The following is a 17,117-nucleotide window of genomic DNA, read 5'->3' on the forward strand; positions in this document are numbered from 1 at the left end:
CTGAAAAAAAAACCCAAGGCTAAAAAAAACCTCCTGGCGGCTAAACTTAGCAGGCCGCCGGCGCTATGCAAGGCGCACTTATGGCCCCAATCCGCTACTACTTGGCTGCGTCACGTGTGAATGGTCTGGGCTAGCTAATCAGAGGATTGGAAAGTGGTGGGAACGATCTCCGGGTCGAAGCGAAGAGAACGGCGGGCTCCTGCCGCGCGCGCAAGGGATCCCGCTGACCAGGAAGGACCCCCGCCCCGGGGGCGGGTTGTTAATCTACCAATCAGCAGAGGAAAGTGGGCGGGGGCGCAACCCCCGGGCTAGAAAAGGAGCGGCCGCCCCCGCCAGCGAGGAGGGTGTGGCTGGGAAGGTGTTGGCCGAGAAGGGCGTTATGGATGGCGCGCAGGTTGGTAGACTGAAGCCTCTTAGCTTTTTCCAGTAGAGGGAAGAGAAATTGGGGGGGGGGGGGAGTCTGAACCAAATCTAGTTCTTGGGCGGGCGGGGAGCTCGCCTGGCGCAAACACGGACCTGCGGATGCTCTTCTTACCTGGGAGAAAATCTCGTGGCGCTTAAAGGCGGGCTGACTTTGGAGCGCCGCCGTCGCTTCTTCCCTCCCTCGCAATGCAAGTTCAATGTTATGCGGGGGGAGGCGGCTGCGCGGCACGAGGTCCTCTCGCGCAAAGGGGCTCCCCCCCTCCCCAAAAATGCGCCGAAGGAGTTGGGAACAGGTTCTTGGTTTCTGAAATAAGGGGTGCGCAGTGTTTCGCGACTGACACGTGTCTTTGCGAGACCGCTCTTGGCCACGATTGATTACTGAGGTACTGGTCCGGTTTCCCCACCTCCCACCCCCCAAAAAAGAAAAACTCGATTAGGCTTTTGCTGCTTCAAAATCTCAACTTCTGCGCTCCGGGCTCGGAGCATTCCCTTCCCTTCTTCAATGGCCGAAGCCGGCCGGGTTAGTTGCACTCCCCCCCCCCCCAAAGCGAAGCCCCGTTGCCGAAGTGCAAGCGGCTTGTTAGTGCAGCGCTGGGGTCGTCGTGACTCCGAAGTGCCTTGAATGTTCCCCCGGTGCTCCAGAAACAAACGCTCTACTTCTTGGGGCTGCTGAGCAAAAGCTTCGTCGTTCCTGGGCTGCTGCTTTTGGAAGGGCCTGAGGATGGGCCTCCCTTAGTGCCATCAGGGGATCTGGATCGAGAAGATCCATTATGGAGAATATACGCTTGGGGGTGCCAAATTATGAAAGATTACCCCAAGGCCCCCCCTGATTCCATGTTGTGTTTGTAGATGTCTTCTCCTGCGTGGAGCGAAGAAGTAAACCAGGCTAAAAAAACTGCCCTTCTGGCTTGGGTGGAAGAGACGGGAATCAAACTGGTACAGATCAATGGCCAGAGGAAATACGGTGGCCCCCCACCAGGTAAGTGGAAGATTATCCGCCTGGGATACACAGATCTGTGACCCAGGGATCACTTTTGGAAATACTTGTATGTACTTCAGCTGCTTGGAGGCAATTGAAACCTTTCAGTTGTCATTACCGGTTGCTGGAAATCTCTCAAGCTGTTGTCCCCCCAAAGTGGGTGAGAGGAGCCTGGATTTCCCTGCTAATGCCCAAGCCCATAGAAGTTCCATGAAGTCTTTCTATTTTACTTGCTTATTATACAGAATTGTAAAAAAAAAATATGCTAAAAACTAAAGGACTGCATTCACGTATGCTACTGCCTGAAGTCTTTTCCTTTGCTGTAGAATCTTGTATGGGGATGAAGCTGGTATAAGATACAAGACGGTTAGGACATGGAATCCTTTTATTTACTTTAATACAATCAAGCATTATTTTCACCCTCCATCAACTCATTGATCCTTATGGAGAGACAATTTAAATTGATTCCTTTCTTGGAAATCTAAAATGACAACCATCAGCTGCTATTTTTCTTTTCTCAAAACAAAAAAAAATCCTTCCAGTAGCACTTTAAAGACCAACTAAGTTAGTTCTTGGTATGAGCTTTCGTGTGCATGCACACTTCTTCAGATACATATTTTTCTTTTCTGTACGACTGCTGAGCTCTGTTTTCCTTGTATGGAACATTTTTTTAAAAAGACAAGTCAATTATGCATCTTCTTTTTCTTTTTCCGCAGGTTGGACTGGCAGTGTTCCACCACCTGGCTCTGAGATTTTCATAGGGAAGATTCCACAGGATATATATGAGGATAAACTAATTCCTCTCTTCCAGAGTGTTGGGAGGCTGTATGAATTTCGTCTCATGATGACGTTCAGCGGGCTCAACCGTGGCTTTGCCTATGCGAAATACGCAAACAGACGCAGTGCCCAGGATGCTATTGCCGTGCTCAACGCCTTTGAAATCCAGGCCGGCCACCCCATTTTGGTCTGCAAAAGTACTGACAAGTGCGAGCTCTCCATTGATGGTTTGTCTCTCTCTGTCAGAGAGGGACACCTTCTTCCAATGCTGCAGGAACTTACTGCCGGAGTCCTGAGTGTTTCCTTGCACCCAAGCCCTTTTAGAAGGGAGAGGCAGTTGGCAGAGGTGAAATACAGCTCCCACCAGGCTGCTGCAATCGCCAGGAAAGCGCTTGTGGAAGGTTTGTCTCATAAATATAGCAGTAAAGTCTCATGTACCCGATAGGCAATAGAGGCTGGGAGCATGGGCTGCAGCTGGCTCTTCATTGTATCCACCACTCAAGTACAGGGGCCAAACTCCACCACCATCATTCAGCCCAGACACTGAGGTTCAGTTCCGAGGGTCTTCTGGCAGTTCCCTTACTGCAGGAAGTGAAATTTCAGGGAACCAGGCAGAGGGCCTTCATGGCAGTGGCACCCTCCCTGTGGAATGCCCTCCCTTCAGATGTCAAGGAGGTAAAGAACTTACACAACTTTTAGAAGACATCTGAAGGCATCCATATATCAGGAAGTTTTTAATGTTTGGCTTTTTTATTTAAAAAATATATTTTTCTGGAAGCCGCCCAGAGTGGCTGGGAGGGGTATAAATAATAAAAGTATTATTATTAAGTGGCACTCGTCACCTAGTTACCTGTCAATTTCACCTTCGTGGAAATTTCAGTGACAATATTAACCACTATGAGAACTAATGTAGATGAGAACTTTGGAGCTATCACTAGTGCATACATACAAACTCAAATTATGCAAGCAATGCAATTCGTATAAATATATATTTTTAAGCTGTCTCTTTCATATGTAGACTACTTTTATTTTTTCCTGCGTTGCTGTAAATTGCAGGTGGAATACTGTGAGGAGAGGCCTATATTTGAATCAAATTTTAAATGGTTTCTTCTGTTCTGCAGGTAGTTTGTGCCTCTGTGGAGATGACATTGAAGTGGATTGGCTAAAACCAAATACAAAACAGGAACTCCACAGTGCCTCCGTTCAGGGCTTTCCAGAGATTCCACCATCCAATTTTCCCCACAGAGATGTCCCCTACAAAGCACCTTCTGGGCCTGTGCAACCCGCAGTGGGCAGTGTGCTGGACTACCTGAATTTGCAATGCAAGGAACGGCATCTGGGGCTCCCTGTATTTCTTACAAAATGTATGCAAAAGAATCATGAAGGATGGTTACAGTTCTGGTATCAAGTGGTGATACCTAAATATCCATCACCTTTCAGTGGGTTTATCTGGATCAAGCCAGAATGTTCTGGCTTGGAGGCCCATGAGAAGGCCAAGAATGCAGTGGCACTGCAGCTACTCAAAGCTCTGGGTAAGTGTCCTTGCACAACATCATCTTGGAAGCAGTGCTTCGGATTTGCTGAAGGCAGCAAAGAGACACTAGGATGCCTTCAGGCCTCTCAAATGGCAAGGCAGGTGAAATCTTCAGCTCAGTCATGGGGCTTTTAACTGTTATAAAATTGACATAAGGAGATAGAACCTACCTAAATTAGCAGCTCTTTAAGCAGTAAATCTTTTGTTGAAGAAGGATGCCTATTCTGTTCACCCGGCACAAAGTGATAGTATATGAAACTTGCAGCACTGAGAGATTGAAGCTAATGAATGGTGGCAGCATTGTATATAGAAGAGCACAGGGCTGAGAGGGGTAAGTTAAAGCTGGAGGTAGAAAACTTTGGTTCACTTGCTTGAGACTGCAACACAGTGCCTGTGGGTGCCCTAGATATCATTGGAACCTGGCCGGAGTTCCCTTGCACTACAAATTCTTTCAACTTTCCAGGCTAGGCTGCTTGGAGAGAGAATGCCTCTGGGGAATCTCTTCCTAAGAGACAGAGATAACAATAAGGATAGAGGGTGAGACAAGTGGAGGCCAGTGCCAGGCCTTTTCAGCCTCCAAGCACTTCAAAAAAGGAGTTTTCCTGCCTTGTATGTTTGCAGAATAGGTGCCTTCCTTCCTGGTTGTTCCCTGTTTTGAGTGTGTTGACTGCTTTTCTGTATGTTGGCAACCCTAAAGCCTAACCTATTTCTCTTTCCAACAGGATGCCCAATGGTGTAAGAGAACAGTCTTCAAGTTCGGGAGAGGTCTGTGTGTCCTGTCCTTGCCCACTAAAACCAGCTTGGATAAAATCCATGGGGAAAGAAAGTGTGCCTGACATATTGGGGTGTTTTTTTGTTTTGTTTTTTTTGGCGGAAAGCATTGTTGCTTTTGGAGTCATGTTAGGTTTAAAAAGGTTGTCCATGCAGATCTCTGTACTTAAATTGTTTTTGGTTAGTTATTTGAGTATCCTTTTCAGTTTGGGGAAATAATGCATGCGTATTTCTCAGCAGGCAATCTTAAGCTGGGGGCATATCTCGCATTTGCAACTTTATTTCTGCCCCTCAAGCATAAGAATTACTGTGTAAAAGTATAGGAATGACTCCTGCACCTTTCAACACCAAGATTTAGGGCTGCTTATCTTCTTTGTTTACACATAGAAAACTTTATTCTTCTTTGTATTTATTTAAGAGTTTGGAGAGCTTTCTCACTTGTTTGTGACAGTTTGAATTGGTTTTGTAGCTTTAGGCGAGGGGCATTGGACAATTTTTCATGCACAAGGCTGGTATGTAACAAGTTCCTTGTGTGCTGCTCTACAATCCAGCCTTTTGCTTTAAGGAAGAAACCCACCTTTACGGATGTCTTCCTGGGGATTCAGGAGGGTGTTCCCTGAATTCCTTCATGTGCCTCTTAATAGCAGAACACCAGGTGCCTTTTTAACACTAGAAAAAGTTCCCAGTGAATAACAAATGGGATGTATGAAGATTTTAGGGAAAGGATCAGGCAGAGTCCCTTAAAATTCTCTGACTTTTTAATGTTCATCAAAAATAGTGAATGAATATGTAACATTGGAAACATAGGCACTTGAATATTAAAATTGTTTTGAAAGAAATAAGTGTTGCAATCTCCTTGTGTGAAGCATTTGAAATCTGATAAGATGATATTTAAGCTGGGTTTTGTTTATTTTATAAAATAATTAAATTTGTATGCTGCCATTCATCCATAGTTCCGTAGGTGGTTTACAATATAAAATCCATAAAATACATAATAAAGACAGCAAACCAATAATCCCCCTTCCCACAGCACATTAAAAAGGGCATTGGGGGTCAATCAGCCAAAGGCCAACATTTTCTGTGGTGACATGTGTGTTTCAGATTCCTCTTCCTGTATTCAAAGTACAGGAGCCCTATCCCCTTTTTGTGTCTGGCCACCCTCTTTTGAAAGTAGTAGTTAAACCAGTACACACATATAGAGCCAACAGCATCCCTCCTCACTAGTATTAATCCTATTTTCTAGCCTCTTCATTCCATGAGATACTCCTCTTCCAACAGAAAGCACAGGCTTTGTCCTGGGTAACTTGAGATCTACACCTTCCCCTTTTGTAGCAGCCAGGCCATGCTTTTCTCATGACTTTGCTGTGGAAACACATATATGTTTCACTGGATTGCAGGAGCAGTACGGATTTCATTAGGCTCCCACACCTTTGCCTAATATTCTGCTGTTTCTTCAGCCAAATCTCTGCAAAAACATGAGAGTTTCAAACAGTCTTATAACTAGAGGTCCCTTCAGGGGAGAGTGCTGCTCATATTTTAGTCACTAGCTGCTCACATCTCATCCGTGCACATATTTTAGTCACTATCCGTTTCCGTGCCACTGGAGTCTTCATCCTTTGGCTCTGCTGCCTCCTCTCTCAAGCCTGCAAAGAAATCCTCTCCGGTACCAAATGCCTTGAGACTCAAAGACTTCAGCTGCCCGCTTTTCTTCTTTTTCTTTCTGTAATCGTCCACAATGACTGAGTTAAGCGAAGAGATGTCCCAGAACTTCACCTTCTGGTCATGGGCGCAGCTGGCCAGAAATGGGCCAGTATGGCATTTGGCTAGCTGCTCAATAGGCTCCCCAACATGTTGCCCAACACTGCCAATCACCCGATTGGGCAAGATGTTCACAGCCCTGAAACAACAGGAAAAAGCCCGATTAAGAAAAAAGCCAGCTCCATAACAGCACCTGAAATTAATTCTACCTGCATTTGAAGATGCTCCGGTGGGGGTTGGGAAAGGAATCTTTCTAGGGCTCGAAATTCCTTTTAACGGTTTAATTGCTTTATGGAATATAATTATTGCAAAACAATTAGATGCTACCATAACAGACTATACAAAGCTGTATAAACCAACCACAATCAGGGCAAGAATGAAGCTTAAAAGGGGGGGGGGAATGCAAATCTTAACAACAATCCTCTAGAGATGTGCACTGTAATTTGTATATTGCCCTAAGCCTGTGGTTCCCAGGTTGACAAACAACCCAATGGCCTCTCACCTGATGACTCCATCAGTGCAGCCTGTGCACACAATGCTCTCTGTTACAGGAACCATGCAGTCAATGGACTCCGCCTTCAGTGCAAACCGATCACTAGTAGCACCAAAACCATCCCAGTTGAAGAGGTAAATGGTTCCCTCGCTGGAGCCACAGGCCACTTTCTTTCCTCTCTGAGCAGCAAACAAGAAATACATACTGTTTAACCCTAAAAAAGCACTGTCATGATTCCCCTCACCAGTACTATTTTCCTAGAAAAAGGGGGGCTGGAACTCACCATGGACACCTCCCTCATTCTCTTAGAATGGCAATGGTGCCCACCTGAGAGGTGCTGGCAAGCCCTGCCCCTCACCATCAGCTAAAAACCATAAGACATACCCATCCAAAGGCCTTTTTCTGTCTTGGTCTAAAGCAAATGGCAATGAAATAGGAATATTATGCTGCCCATCAATGCGTACTTTTGGGGGCAAGAACATGTTTTTAAGTCCCTGCTCCCAGAAATGTTCAGCTTATCAGTCCCTATCAGTTCTGCAGCAGCGGCTCCTCAGGGGCCACTAACCTTCATCAGGGCGATGGCTGACAGGTCTCCATTCTGAGGCTCTGAGAGCAGCTCGAAGCGCCTTCTCCTGATGTTGAAGACTCCCATAGTTCCGTCTCCGCTGCAAGAAACAGAATGGAACACAGTGATCATTTACTTATCGGGAGCATCCAAGGCAGCATAATCACTTGCGGCTCCAAGTTAGTTTGGTGTTCTCCCCCCTAGAAGCATCTGTACATTTCAGGATCTCAAAGGTATCCATTTCAGTGGCCCTTGGAAAAGAACTGCGTGTGTGAGAGAGAGGGAGACAGACTTGTAACAGCTCTTAGCCTCCCACTGAAGTCAAAGCGTCTCCACCACCGAGGGAGAATAAATCAAGCCCACTAATCCCTTTGTTTAAACTGGAGAATTCAGGAATACCTGGTGGTGAGCAGCAGTTTCTTGTTCCCATCGACCGCCATGTCACTGATATACTCCTCCTGCTGCTTCATTTCCATAACGGAGGTGCCTTTGCGCAGATCCCACACTTTCACTTCCCCACGGTCATCTCCTGTGGCAAACAAGTGCTCATCTATCACCAGCAGACTGTTCAGAGCAGAACTGTGGAAATTCCAGAGTTGTAGCAGCAGAATCCACGCTACTATATTACACAAGTGCCTTATTCCCTCCCAGAGTTGTTACCCTCTGCAAGGTCTCAACAGCCCCACGGAGAGACCACGAAGAAGGCAAGCAAACTGGAACTGCGCTAAAGGGCAGGATGAGGGGCGTGATAGAGAGGATCATCTGATCCTATGAACAAAGATAATTCTTTCTCCGCACACTCCTATTATGGGAGCCACACGAGCAAGAGAAAATTCATTTTCCCTCCCTGAAAGATGTCAAGACTTACTTCATCTGCACTTGGGCCCTAATCATGGGTTGTAGTCAACCATGATGAGGGCCCAACTGCAGATGAAACTAGTGAACCCGTCAGTCATTAACTTCAAGGGGTCCACGCTCTCCGACTTCCAGCTCCCAGTATTCCCTCCTCACCCTGAATGAAGTGTACAAGGGAATAACAATAGAGGTACAGGCAGGGTTTAAAGCAAGGGTGGGGAACCTGGCCCAGGGCCAAAAGGCAGCCCTTAAGGCAACCTGTGGGTCCCTGGATGTTGTTGAACTACAACTCCCATCACCCCTAGCTAGCAAGGCCAGAGTTCAGGGATGATGGGACTTGTAGTAGAAGAGCATCTGGGGACCCACAGGTTGAGAACCGCTGCCTTATGGCTTCTTGGTTTGGCCCTCAGAACTCTCCCCAGGTCACTCCATCTCTGGCCCTGCTTTGCCCCCTAAAGTGGTGGTGAAAGGTTATAGTGTGTATATACTATATAGAAGAGAAGAGGAAGTGTTTGGATTTGATATCCCGCTTTACCACCTAAGGAGTCTCAAAGCGGCTAACATTCTCCTTTCCCTTCCTCCCCCACAACAAACACTCTGTGAGGTGAGTGGGGCTTAGAGACTTCAGAGAAGTGTGACTGGCCCAAGGTCACCCAGCAGCTGCATGTGGAGGAGCGGGGAATCAAACCCGGTTCACCAGATTACAAGACTACCGCTCTTAACCACTGCCCCACACTGGCTGTGTAAAATATATATATACATACATACACACACATAAATACACACACACACACACTGTATACACACACACACACACACAAACACACACACACACATTCTCTCTCTCTCTCTCTCTCTCTCTCTCTCTGTGTGTGTGTGTGTGTATATATATATTATAACCATACACACATGGCACCAGCCCCTTCCTTAAAAACTGTCAGTTCCCCAAAGCCTTTTGGAAGGTGTTCACCAGCCACTGGAGAGACAAGGAGGAGTGAGCCAGTCCAGCTTCTCCAGGGAGAGTGTTCCAGAATCTGGGAGCAGCCACCAAGAAGGCCTTCTCCTGTGTCCCCACCAAGCATGCCCTAACCCTAACCCCCCACCAAAGATCTCAGAGCCCGGGCTTTGTATGATGGAATATGGTCTATCAGATAACCTGAACCTAAGCTGTGTAGGGCTTAATAGGTCACAACCACCCAGCAAATGACATGCCATGAAGGCTGCAGGGTGGTTGCTGATGCCAGGAGGCTGACTGCTTGCAATGATGCAGGTGTAGCAACCCTTTGCAAGCATCCACAGGACTGCAAGGAAGGTTTGCAGATATCCTGCTGGCTACTGGAAGTGGAAGCGGATTTCCTGCTGGCTTGATGGAAGAACTAGGAAGTGAGACCAAGATTCAAATCCTCACTAGGGCTTGAAACTCTGTGGGTGACCTAGGGCCAGTCATGTGTGGAGTTTGGAACAGACAGGGTTAAAACTCCGTGGTGCCCTGCATCTGGGAGGGGCCGGAAGCAGGGCCTTAGGTCACAGGCTTTGTCTGTGAGAGTTACTTTCAGTTCTACCGAGAGACGCTGAGAGACACAGCTAAACAGACAGGCTGTGTCTGTGTGCTTTTGGAAGCAGGGAGAATGCAGGAAAACTCTGATGGAAGAGACTGATTTATGGCTTGTAAACAAACGCTTCTAGAGATAAGAACCGATCTGTCTTTTGGACTTGATTTGTCCCTTTCTCACATGGACTCAGGACCGCTGTATTACTCTGCAATCCTACCAGGTCAGAGCTTCCTAGCAGAGAAGACTTAGAGGAAGCGTGACTGGACGGTGAATTTATTTTCATACGCAAATCATGTCCTCCCAGCCTAATCTGTCTCCCAGGGTTGCTGTGGGGATTAAATGAGAAGGGGGCGAACCAGGCACACCACCTTGAGCTCCTTGGAGGAAAAGGAGTAAGCGCACTCCTATAAAAGCAAACCATCAAGGAGTCCCCAATGCTTACTTGTGAGCCTTGGAGAACCTGGTCACGAGACGACCTTCCTCCACACTTAGAATATGAATGGATTTATCTTTGGACACCGTAAAGAGCTCTAGAAAATGGAGAGGAACACACAGATCACTGGATATACGCAGCAATTTAAGGGAATATTTGCTGACACTCTTCTGAAACAGAATAGCCAGAACTTCACATCGAAATCCATGAGCAGCTACACCACATAAAAGCAGTCCTGTTTATTGGTTTAGACTTTCCAGAAATATTCAAAGGACATTGTCCCAGCATTATTCAGAAGTTTATTGAAGATAAATGTTCATCTGCAAATAATGACATACAGATAATTCTTCAAGAATCTGTTAACATATACATTCAGTGCTTTTTTTCTGGAGGGATGCAGGGGTACGCATATCCCTAAACATTTTGTGAATCTAAGATTGGCCTCATTGAAGGTCAGTATTTCTATATGAGTAGGAAAATGAGAGTACCCCTAAACATTTTTTAAGAAAAAAAGCACTGTATGTAATGTTCTCCAGCATGAAATTGCATTGCCTGTTATTGTGATCAACAGCCAGCATACTTGCTTGCTATTTTGGGATCAACATAAATATCTAGTAAAATGCCATAATGCATTTTTAAAAAGTTTACTCTAAGCTTTTTCTCCTACTGGGATTCAAACAGACTTATACAGGTTTACTCAGAAATCCTATTCTATTCAAGGGGGCTTAATCCCACAAAGGTATGCATGGGATTGCAGCCTTAACACCCCTTCTGATAAGCAGAAGAAGCTCATTGTTCTAGTGAAGGAGTCTCCAAGGCATAGCATAATTAGGAACCATGAAATAAACGAGCCCCAAAGAGGGAAGCACTCACTTTGTCCATCATGGGAAAAGGACACTTCCCGGCAGGATTTTAAATGATGTCCTGAAGACCAAAGCTCCTTGTTCCCACCTTCCAAACAGGAATATGAATATCTGAAATATTGAAAAAGGTGAAGGGATAATCAAAGAACCTCTTGAAAGCAACTGGAAAAATTATACCTAAAGATGAAAATTGTACTGAAGGAAGATTGGCAGAAGAGTTGAAAGGGAATTTCAATGAAGAAGAGGAAGAAGAAAAGGGGATTTCAGTCTAAGATATGGTACACAACAAAAATTGATCATAGAATCATAGAATTGGAAGAGACCACAAGGGCCATCGAGTCCAACCCCCTGCCAAGCAGGAAACACCATCAGAGCACTCCTGACATATGGTTGTCAAGCCTCTGCATAAAGACCTCCAAAGAAGGAGACTCCACCACACTCCTTGGCAGCAAATTCCACTGTCCAACAGCTCTTACTGTCAGGAAGTTCTTCCTAATGTTTAGGTGGAATCTTCTTTCTTGTAGTTTGGATCCATTGCTCCATGTCCGCTTCTCTGGAGCAGCAGAAAACAACCTTTCTCCCTCCTCTATGTGACATCCTTTTATATATTTGAACATGGCAATCATATCACCCCTTAACCTCCTCTTCTCCAGGCTAAACATGCCCAGCTCCCTTAGCCGTTCCTCATAAGGCATCGTTTCCAGGCCTTTGACCATTTTGGTTGCCCTCCTCTGGACACGTTCCAGTTTGTCAGTGTCCTTCTTGAACTGTGGTGCCCAGAACTGGACACAGTACTCCAGGTGAGGTCTGACCAGAGCAGAATACAATGGCACTATTACTTCCCTTAATCTAGATGCTATACTCCTATTGATGCAGCCCAGAATTGCATTGGCTTTTTTAGCTGCCGCGTCACACTGTTGGCTCATGTCAAGTTTGTGGTCAACCAAGACTCCTAGATCCTTCTCACATGTACTGCTCTCAAGCCAGGTGTCACCCATCTTGTATTTGTGCCTCTCATTTTTTTTGCCCAAGTGCAATACTTTACATTTCTCCCTGTTAAAATTCATCTTGTTTGTTTTGGCCCAGTTCTCTAATCTGTCAAGGTCGTTTTGAAGTGTGATCCTGTCCTCTGGGGAGTTAGCCACCCCTCCCAGTTTGGTGTCATCTGCAAATTTGATCAGGATGCCCTTGAGTCCAACATCCAAGTCGTTGATAAAGATGTTGAATAAGACCGGGCCCAAGACAGAACCCTGTGGCACCCCACTAGTTACTCTAGACAACCTTTTTATTTTATTTTATTTTTGAAAGGAAGGGCAAGCTAGATCTCTGTAGGATTGTGTCATGAAACTCCCCAGTTCTGCAGCCATGAAAGCTGTTGCCTTCATGCCCTGCTTATGAGCCCTCAAACTGACTCCTTGATATGATCAGATGAAGGAACCAAAAACTTGCAAGTGGAATATTATTAATATTTGCAAGGCTTTCTGGGCATACCTTCATCTGCCTGCAGAATGTATTTTCTGCCAGCAACTGGGGTGTTGGGTAGAAAAAGGCTCTAGAACAGCTCCATCACCAAACTCTCTTACGCAGGAGATTCTCATTCATCAGACAACTAGGTCATGATAGGTTTTCCCTATAGTGCAAACCGACAATGTAAGTCCTCTATGTTGCTGGACTACTGATATGGGAAGGGGGAGCACTCTTTGGGTTTCATTCTTACATCACCCCCTAAGGGCTCACCCAGTTACGCCATCAGTACTTTTCTCAAAGAAGCTGTACTCACAAATAGACATCACCATCCACGTCTCCAGCAGCTAGGACATCCCGACAAGGGTGGAAAGCGATGGTGTTTGCTGCTGCCTCAAGGGAAATGTCTTCAGGGGTGTCTCGAGGTCTAGGCTCAGGTTCTGTTTCCTCCTCACTTGAATATGCCTTGGTGGGGAATAAAAGGGAGGAATCAGAACTCTTCAGAGGCCCTACAACCCTAATCTTTCTGAGGTCACCATCATAGGCACTATGTTATATATTGGTCGATCTATTCAGAACTGGTTTAGACATGCCTGGTCTTCACCAACCACTGATGGGTCTTGATGTATCAACAGAGAACTTTATGATTTTTTTGTTTTTTTTGTGCAATTCCAAAATATATAGTAGGCAAACACCTTTATTAGGTCAACCAAAATTGCTATACTATGGATTATGGAATTTTTATAATGGGCCAAAACAACTACCTTTGCTTTGTGCTTTCCTTTGGAGTCTGGCTAGAGTTGTTCAGTCCATGCCAATCATGAATTATACAGCAATAGCTGATTGCCATACATGTCTGAATCAGCACAGCCACCTAGTAAGAACGTAAGGGCATAGGAAAAGTCCTACTGGATCAGTCCAAACACCTGTCTAGCCCTGTTTTTAGAGTGGTCAACTAGATCCCTACAGGACCTGAGCACAACTGCACCCTCCTTCCTCGCAGTTTTCAGCAACGGGTATTTAGAGACTTCCTTATCCAAATTTCCAACCACCCCCTTACCTGTTTCCTGCATATAATGTATTCAAATATTTTTGTTGTTGATGATCTTTATTTTCAGCAACATGCTCCTTCAATTATTTTTCTAAAAATCCCTTATTGTCTGCTTGCATTTTCTTTGGCTAAAGTTCCTTTTTTCTTCTCCTCAAGCAGAGGATTTCTGTTTCCTTAAGGAAAACAGCTTTCTCTACTCTGCTCTTTAACTGCACTGGCAGTACCTTTCCTGATCTGTGGCATACATTCATGAACCTTGTTATCCATTCACTAATGGAAACATCCCAGGCTCCTGCTCTAGTTTAGATCAAGGTCACACAAAACGCTGAATGCCACAGCCACAGTATTAAATGGGGTCTCAAATCCAAACATCCAGAGATGGGACATTTGGACAAGTAACACTAACGTCACTGGCTTGACCCTGCGAAGCATTTTTTAAAAGCCAGATTTCTCTTGTGCACCACATTCTCATCTGACCAACTGATGCCGACCTCTCCTCTGCGATGCCTCTCACATTAAGCTGGTGAGTCATCTCACTGCATAGTTAGCAAAGCTGACTATGGGAAGCATCACAGAACCTAACACTCTTGCCCCCAGTTCTGCTCCTGCAGTGCTTAAACGTTGTAATTGGTGTATGTGTGTATTCTGCATTCTGCGAGGCAGGAAGGGAGGGGGCGGTATGGGATACGTACTGTCCTGTATTGATATGCTGTCCGACGCCTTAAAAAAGGGGGGGGGAGTTACCAGCTAGGGGGCAAAAACCCTCTCTCTTTTAAATTACAAACTTTTATTGAACACTTTTAATACAATTACCTAGCATGAAGTGTTGTCTCTTCCAAGACAAATATTTACGGGACCGCCTCTCCTGGTCTGCCCTGCAGAGGACCTTAAGGTCCATGAATAACCATAGCTTAGAGGTCCCGGGCCCTAAGGAAGTCAGATTATCCTCCACCAGGGCCAGGGCCTCCTCAGTGATGGCTCCAACCTGGTGGAATGCTCTGTCCCATGAGACTAGAGTAATTCAGGATTTAACCTCCTTCCATCAGCCCTGTAAGACAGAGCTATTCCGCCTGACCTTTAATTTGAATTCAGCCTGATCTTTTATTTCCCTTCTCTTCCCTCCCCCTCCCCTTTTATGAAGATTACCGGCTCTGAGACCCCACAGCTAATTCTCCCCTGACCTCCTCGCTGGCCCAAGTAGGACTAATTCAGCCAGCTAGCCCTGGTGACTAATGCTTATTAGATGGATTTCCCCTAAATTGATTTCTGAACTTTGAATTTTATTGTTATTCATGTTTTTATACTGTGTTTTATGTTTCTTTTACAATTGTTTTAAATTTGTTGTTAGCCACCCTGAGCCTGGTTTTTTGAACCGGGAAGGGCGGGGTATAAATAAAATATGATGATGATGATATAAGTCTCGCATGCTGCAATCCACATGGCACCAAAAGAAACTCAGGGAACCTTTTACATTGCAGATTCAGCCCACGCCACCAAGGTGTGCGACTTCCCTTTAAAGTACCAACATTGAAAGATTGGCAAAAATTTTTTTTTGAAATGATTGAATTAGCAGAAATGACAGCAACAATTAGAATGCAATCTAATCAAAATCTCAAACAGGAATGGAAATGTGTAGAAGAATACATGACCAAAAGATGCTCCAACAAAGTTAAGCTAAACTAAGCAGATGTATAAGATTGAATGTTTAATTATTAAGATACAAAATTACAATCTCAATAATAAAGTTACAAAATAATAACAAGGAAGTCACCCACGGGTGGAGGGAAGCCACAGGGCAAGAAATAAGAAATGGATAAATGTTGGTACATAATGAAATGTGAAAATGTGAATTTACGAAAATAACGTATATGTATCAACATGTAAAGATTTCATATATGTATTGCAACATTAATAATAAATAAATTACCGGTAAGTGCAAAAATAAATAAATAAAGCGGCGGCTCGAGAGGCCACGGAGGCAACCCCGCCTTTCTCCCTCTTTGGGGGCGCATTTCTCCAGCAGCACGCGAGGCTCCCGGAGCCTCTTCTGGGGTCGGGAAAAGGCAGCCGCCGCTCGGGCAAGCCTCCGCAGGGCGGGCGGGCGGGCAGCCACCCCTGGCCCCCGGTGGGCACCGGGGTCTTGTTCTGGCAAAGGCGGAGGGGTCTCCGCTTAGTTGGCCAGAGGCGCTCAGAAGCGGCACTCACCTGCTCGGGCGCAGCCATTTTTACGCACGCGCGTCTTGCTCCGGCAGATGCGCCCGGAAATGCTGGCGCGGCGGAGAGGAAGGCGCGGAGGAGGGATTTCCCTCCCGGGCTCGCAGATCCGATTAGAGGAGGAGAGTTCAACGCCTAAAAGCGGGAGGCGGCAATTTGATTCCTTGTGTAATGCCAGTTTTGTTTGGAAGGTTGGTAGCCGGATTCGTGAAAACTGGGTTTCGACTTATTATTGTGCGAACTGTCCATAAGAAATCTCGTTTTTCCGCAGTTACTGCGTTTACTGACTGATGTTGATTGGATTGAATTTATGGTCATAGAATTATAGAATTGGAAGGGATTCCCCAGGGTCCAGCCCCCTGCAATGCAGGAAACTCAGCTAAAGCATCCGTGACAGATGGACATCTAACCTCTGCTTAAAAACCTCCAAGGAATTTAATTTGCTCAGAAATTATAAATAGTAGTAAAGTGTTGCCCAAATAATGCTCTTTCTGACCCAGTTGTGTGAAAGATTCTGGTTGCTGATGGTGGAAGGCAATGTGTAAATGCTATGAAGTGATGTTGACAGTGCATTTTTTCTAAAAAATATTTATCTTCAGGGGTAGGTACTCCCATTTTGACTCAAGAAAATCACCATTTTATAGTTCAGATCAGGAAAAATAAATACAGTAAATGGACAAAAGTACAAGGATTCACAAAATGTTTAGGGGTATGCGTACCCCTGCATCGCCCCAGAAAAAGAGCACCAGGTGTTGAATTTTTAAACTTTTTGAAATGGTCATGTCCATGAAAAAATGTCAATGCAATCCATCCATATTATTTCTCTGGTATCAGTGAAGAAGAGGAGTTTGGATTTGATATCCTGCTTTATCACTTCCCTAAGGAGTCTCAAAGCGGCTAACAATTCCCCTTTCCCTTCCTCCCCCACAACAAACAAACAAATGGTGGAAGAGCATTGTGCACTAGAGCAGCTCAGAGATTGAGCATGCTACGTAATGCATGTTTGAGGTAGAATTGAAGCAGAAAGAGAGGTTTACAGCAACACTGTAATGCAATACACCCGTATAGCAACACCATAGTGAATACAATCATCATTATCCAGTCTTCCAGATGAAACAGTGGCAGGGGCAACTATAGGCTTTTTGTTGCTGCCAGCATTGAGCTAATCACTCCCTTCTGAAGCCTCACTGCTTTTATGATTAACTATGCAGGCATCTCTTGCACCCCACCCAGAAAACCCCTTTTGTAAAAAAAAATATCAAAAAGGTATGTAGTTTGGACGGTGGTTAAAAGCTGCTTTAAAATGCTGTTGCAATGCTGCTCCCCATCACTTGAGGGCTGGTTCAGTATACCACCAAAAACATATCATTGATGAAGGGCAAAG

General features: G+C 45.4%; 2 protein-coding genes across 3 annotated transcripts; one reads left to right on the forward strand and one right to left on the reverse strand.

Moving 5' to 3' along the window:
- Positions 1 to 77: 77 nt before the first annotated feature.
- DND1 (DND microRNA-mediated repression inhibitor 1) lies at positions 78 to 5,323 on the forward strand. The gene is made up of 5 exons (XM_083748676.1): positions 78 to 394; positions 1,273 to 1,402; positions 2,119 to 2,580; positions 3,301 to 3,711; positions 4,436 to 5,323. The coding sequence occupies exons 1-5, from the start codon at positions 380 to 382 to the stop codon at positions 4,450 to 4,452; spliced, it is 1,035 nt and encodes a 344-aa protein (XP_083604802.1). The 5' UTR covers positions 78 to 379; the 3' UTR covers positions 4,453 to 5,323.
- WDR55 (WD repeat domain 55) lies at positions 5,225 to 15,787 on the reverse strand. 2 transcript variants are annotated; one of them, XM_083748662.1, is made up of 9 exons: positions 15,725 to 15,787; positions 12,785 to 12,933; positions 11,015 to 11,115; positions 10,151 to 10,238; positions 7,700 to 7,879; positions 7,301 to 7,400; positions 6,745 to 6,914; positions 6,068 to 6,381; positions 5,225 to 6,027 (listed from the first exon to the last, which is right to left on the reverse strand). In XM_083748662.1, the coding sequence occupies exons 1-9, from the start codon at positions 15,740 to 15,742 to the stop codon at positions 6,014 to 6,016; spliced, it is 1,134 nt and encodes a 377-aa protein (XP_083604788.1). In that variant the 5' UTR covers positions 15,743 to 15,787; the 3' UTR covers positions 5,225 to 6,013. The 2 variants fall into 2 exon arrangements, with proteins under 2 accessions (XP_083604788.1, XP_083604789.1); XM_083748663.1 differs by having other exon boundaries at positions 5,225 to 6,014; positions 6,054 to 6,381.
- Between the last annotated feature and the right edge of the window lie 1,330 nt (positions 15,788 to 17,117).

Source organism: Podarcis gaigeae (genome assembly GCF_964106915.1).
Source record: "Podarcis gaigeae genome assembly, chromosome: 7".
In the NCBI taxonomy this organism is placed as follows: domain Eukaryota; kingdom Metazoa; phylum Chordata; class Lepidosauria; order Squamata; family Lacertidae; genus Podarcis; species Podarcis gaigeae.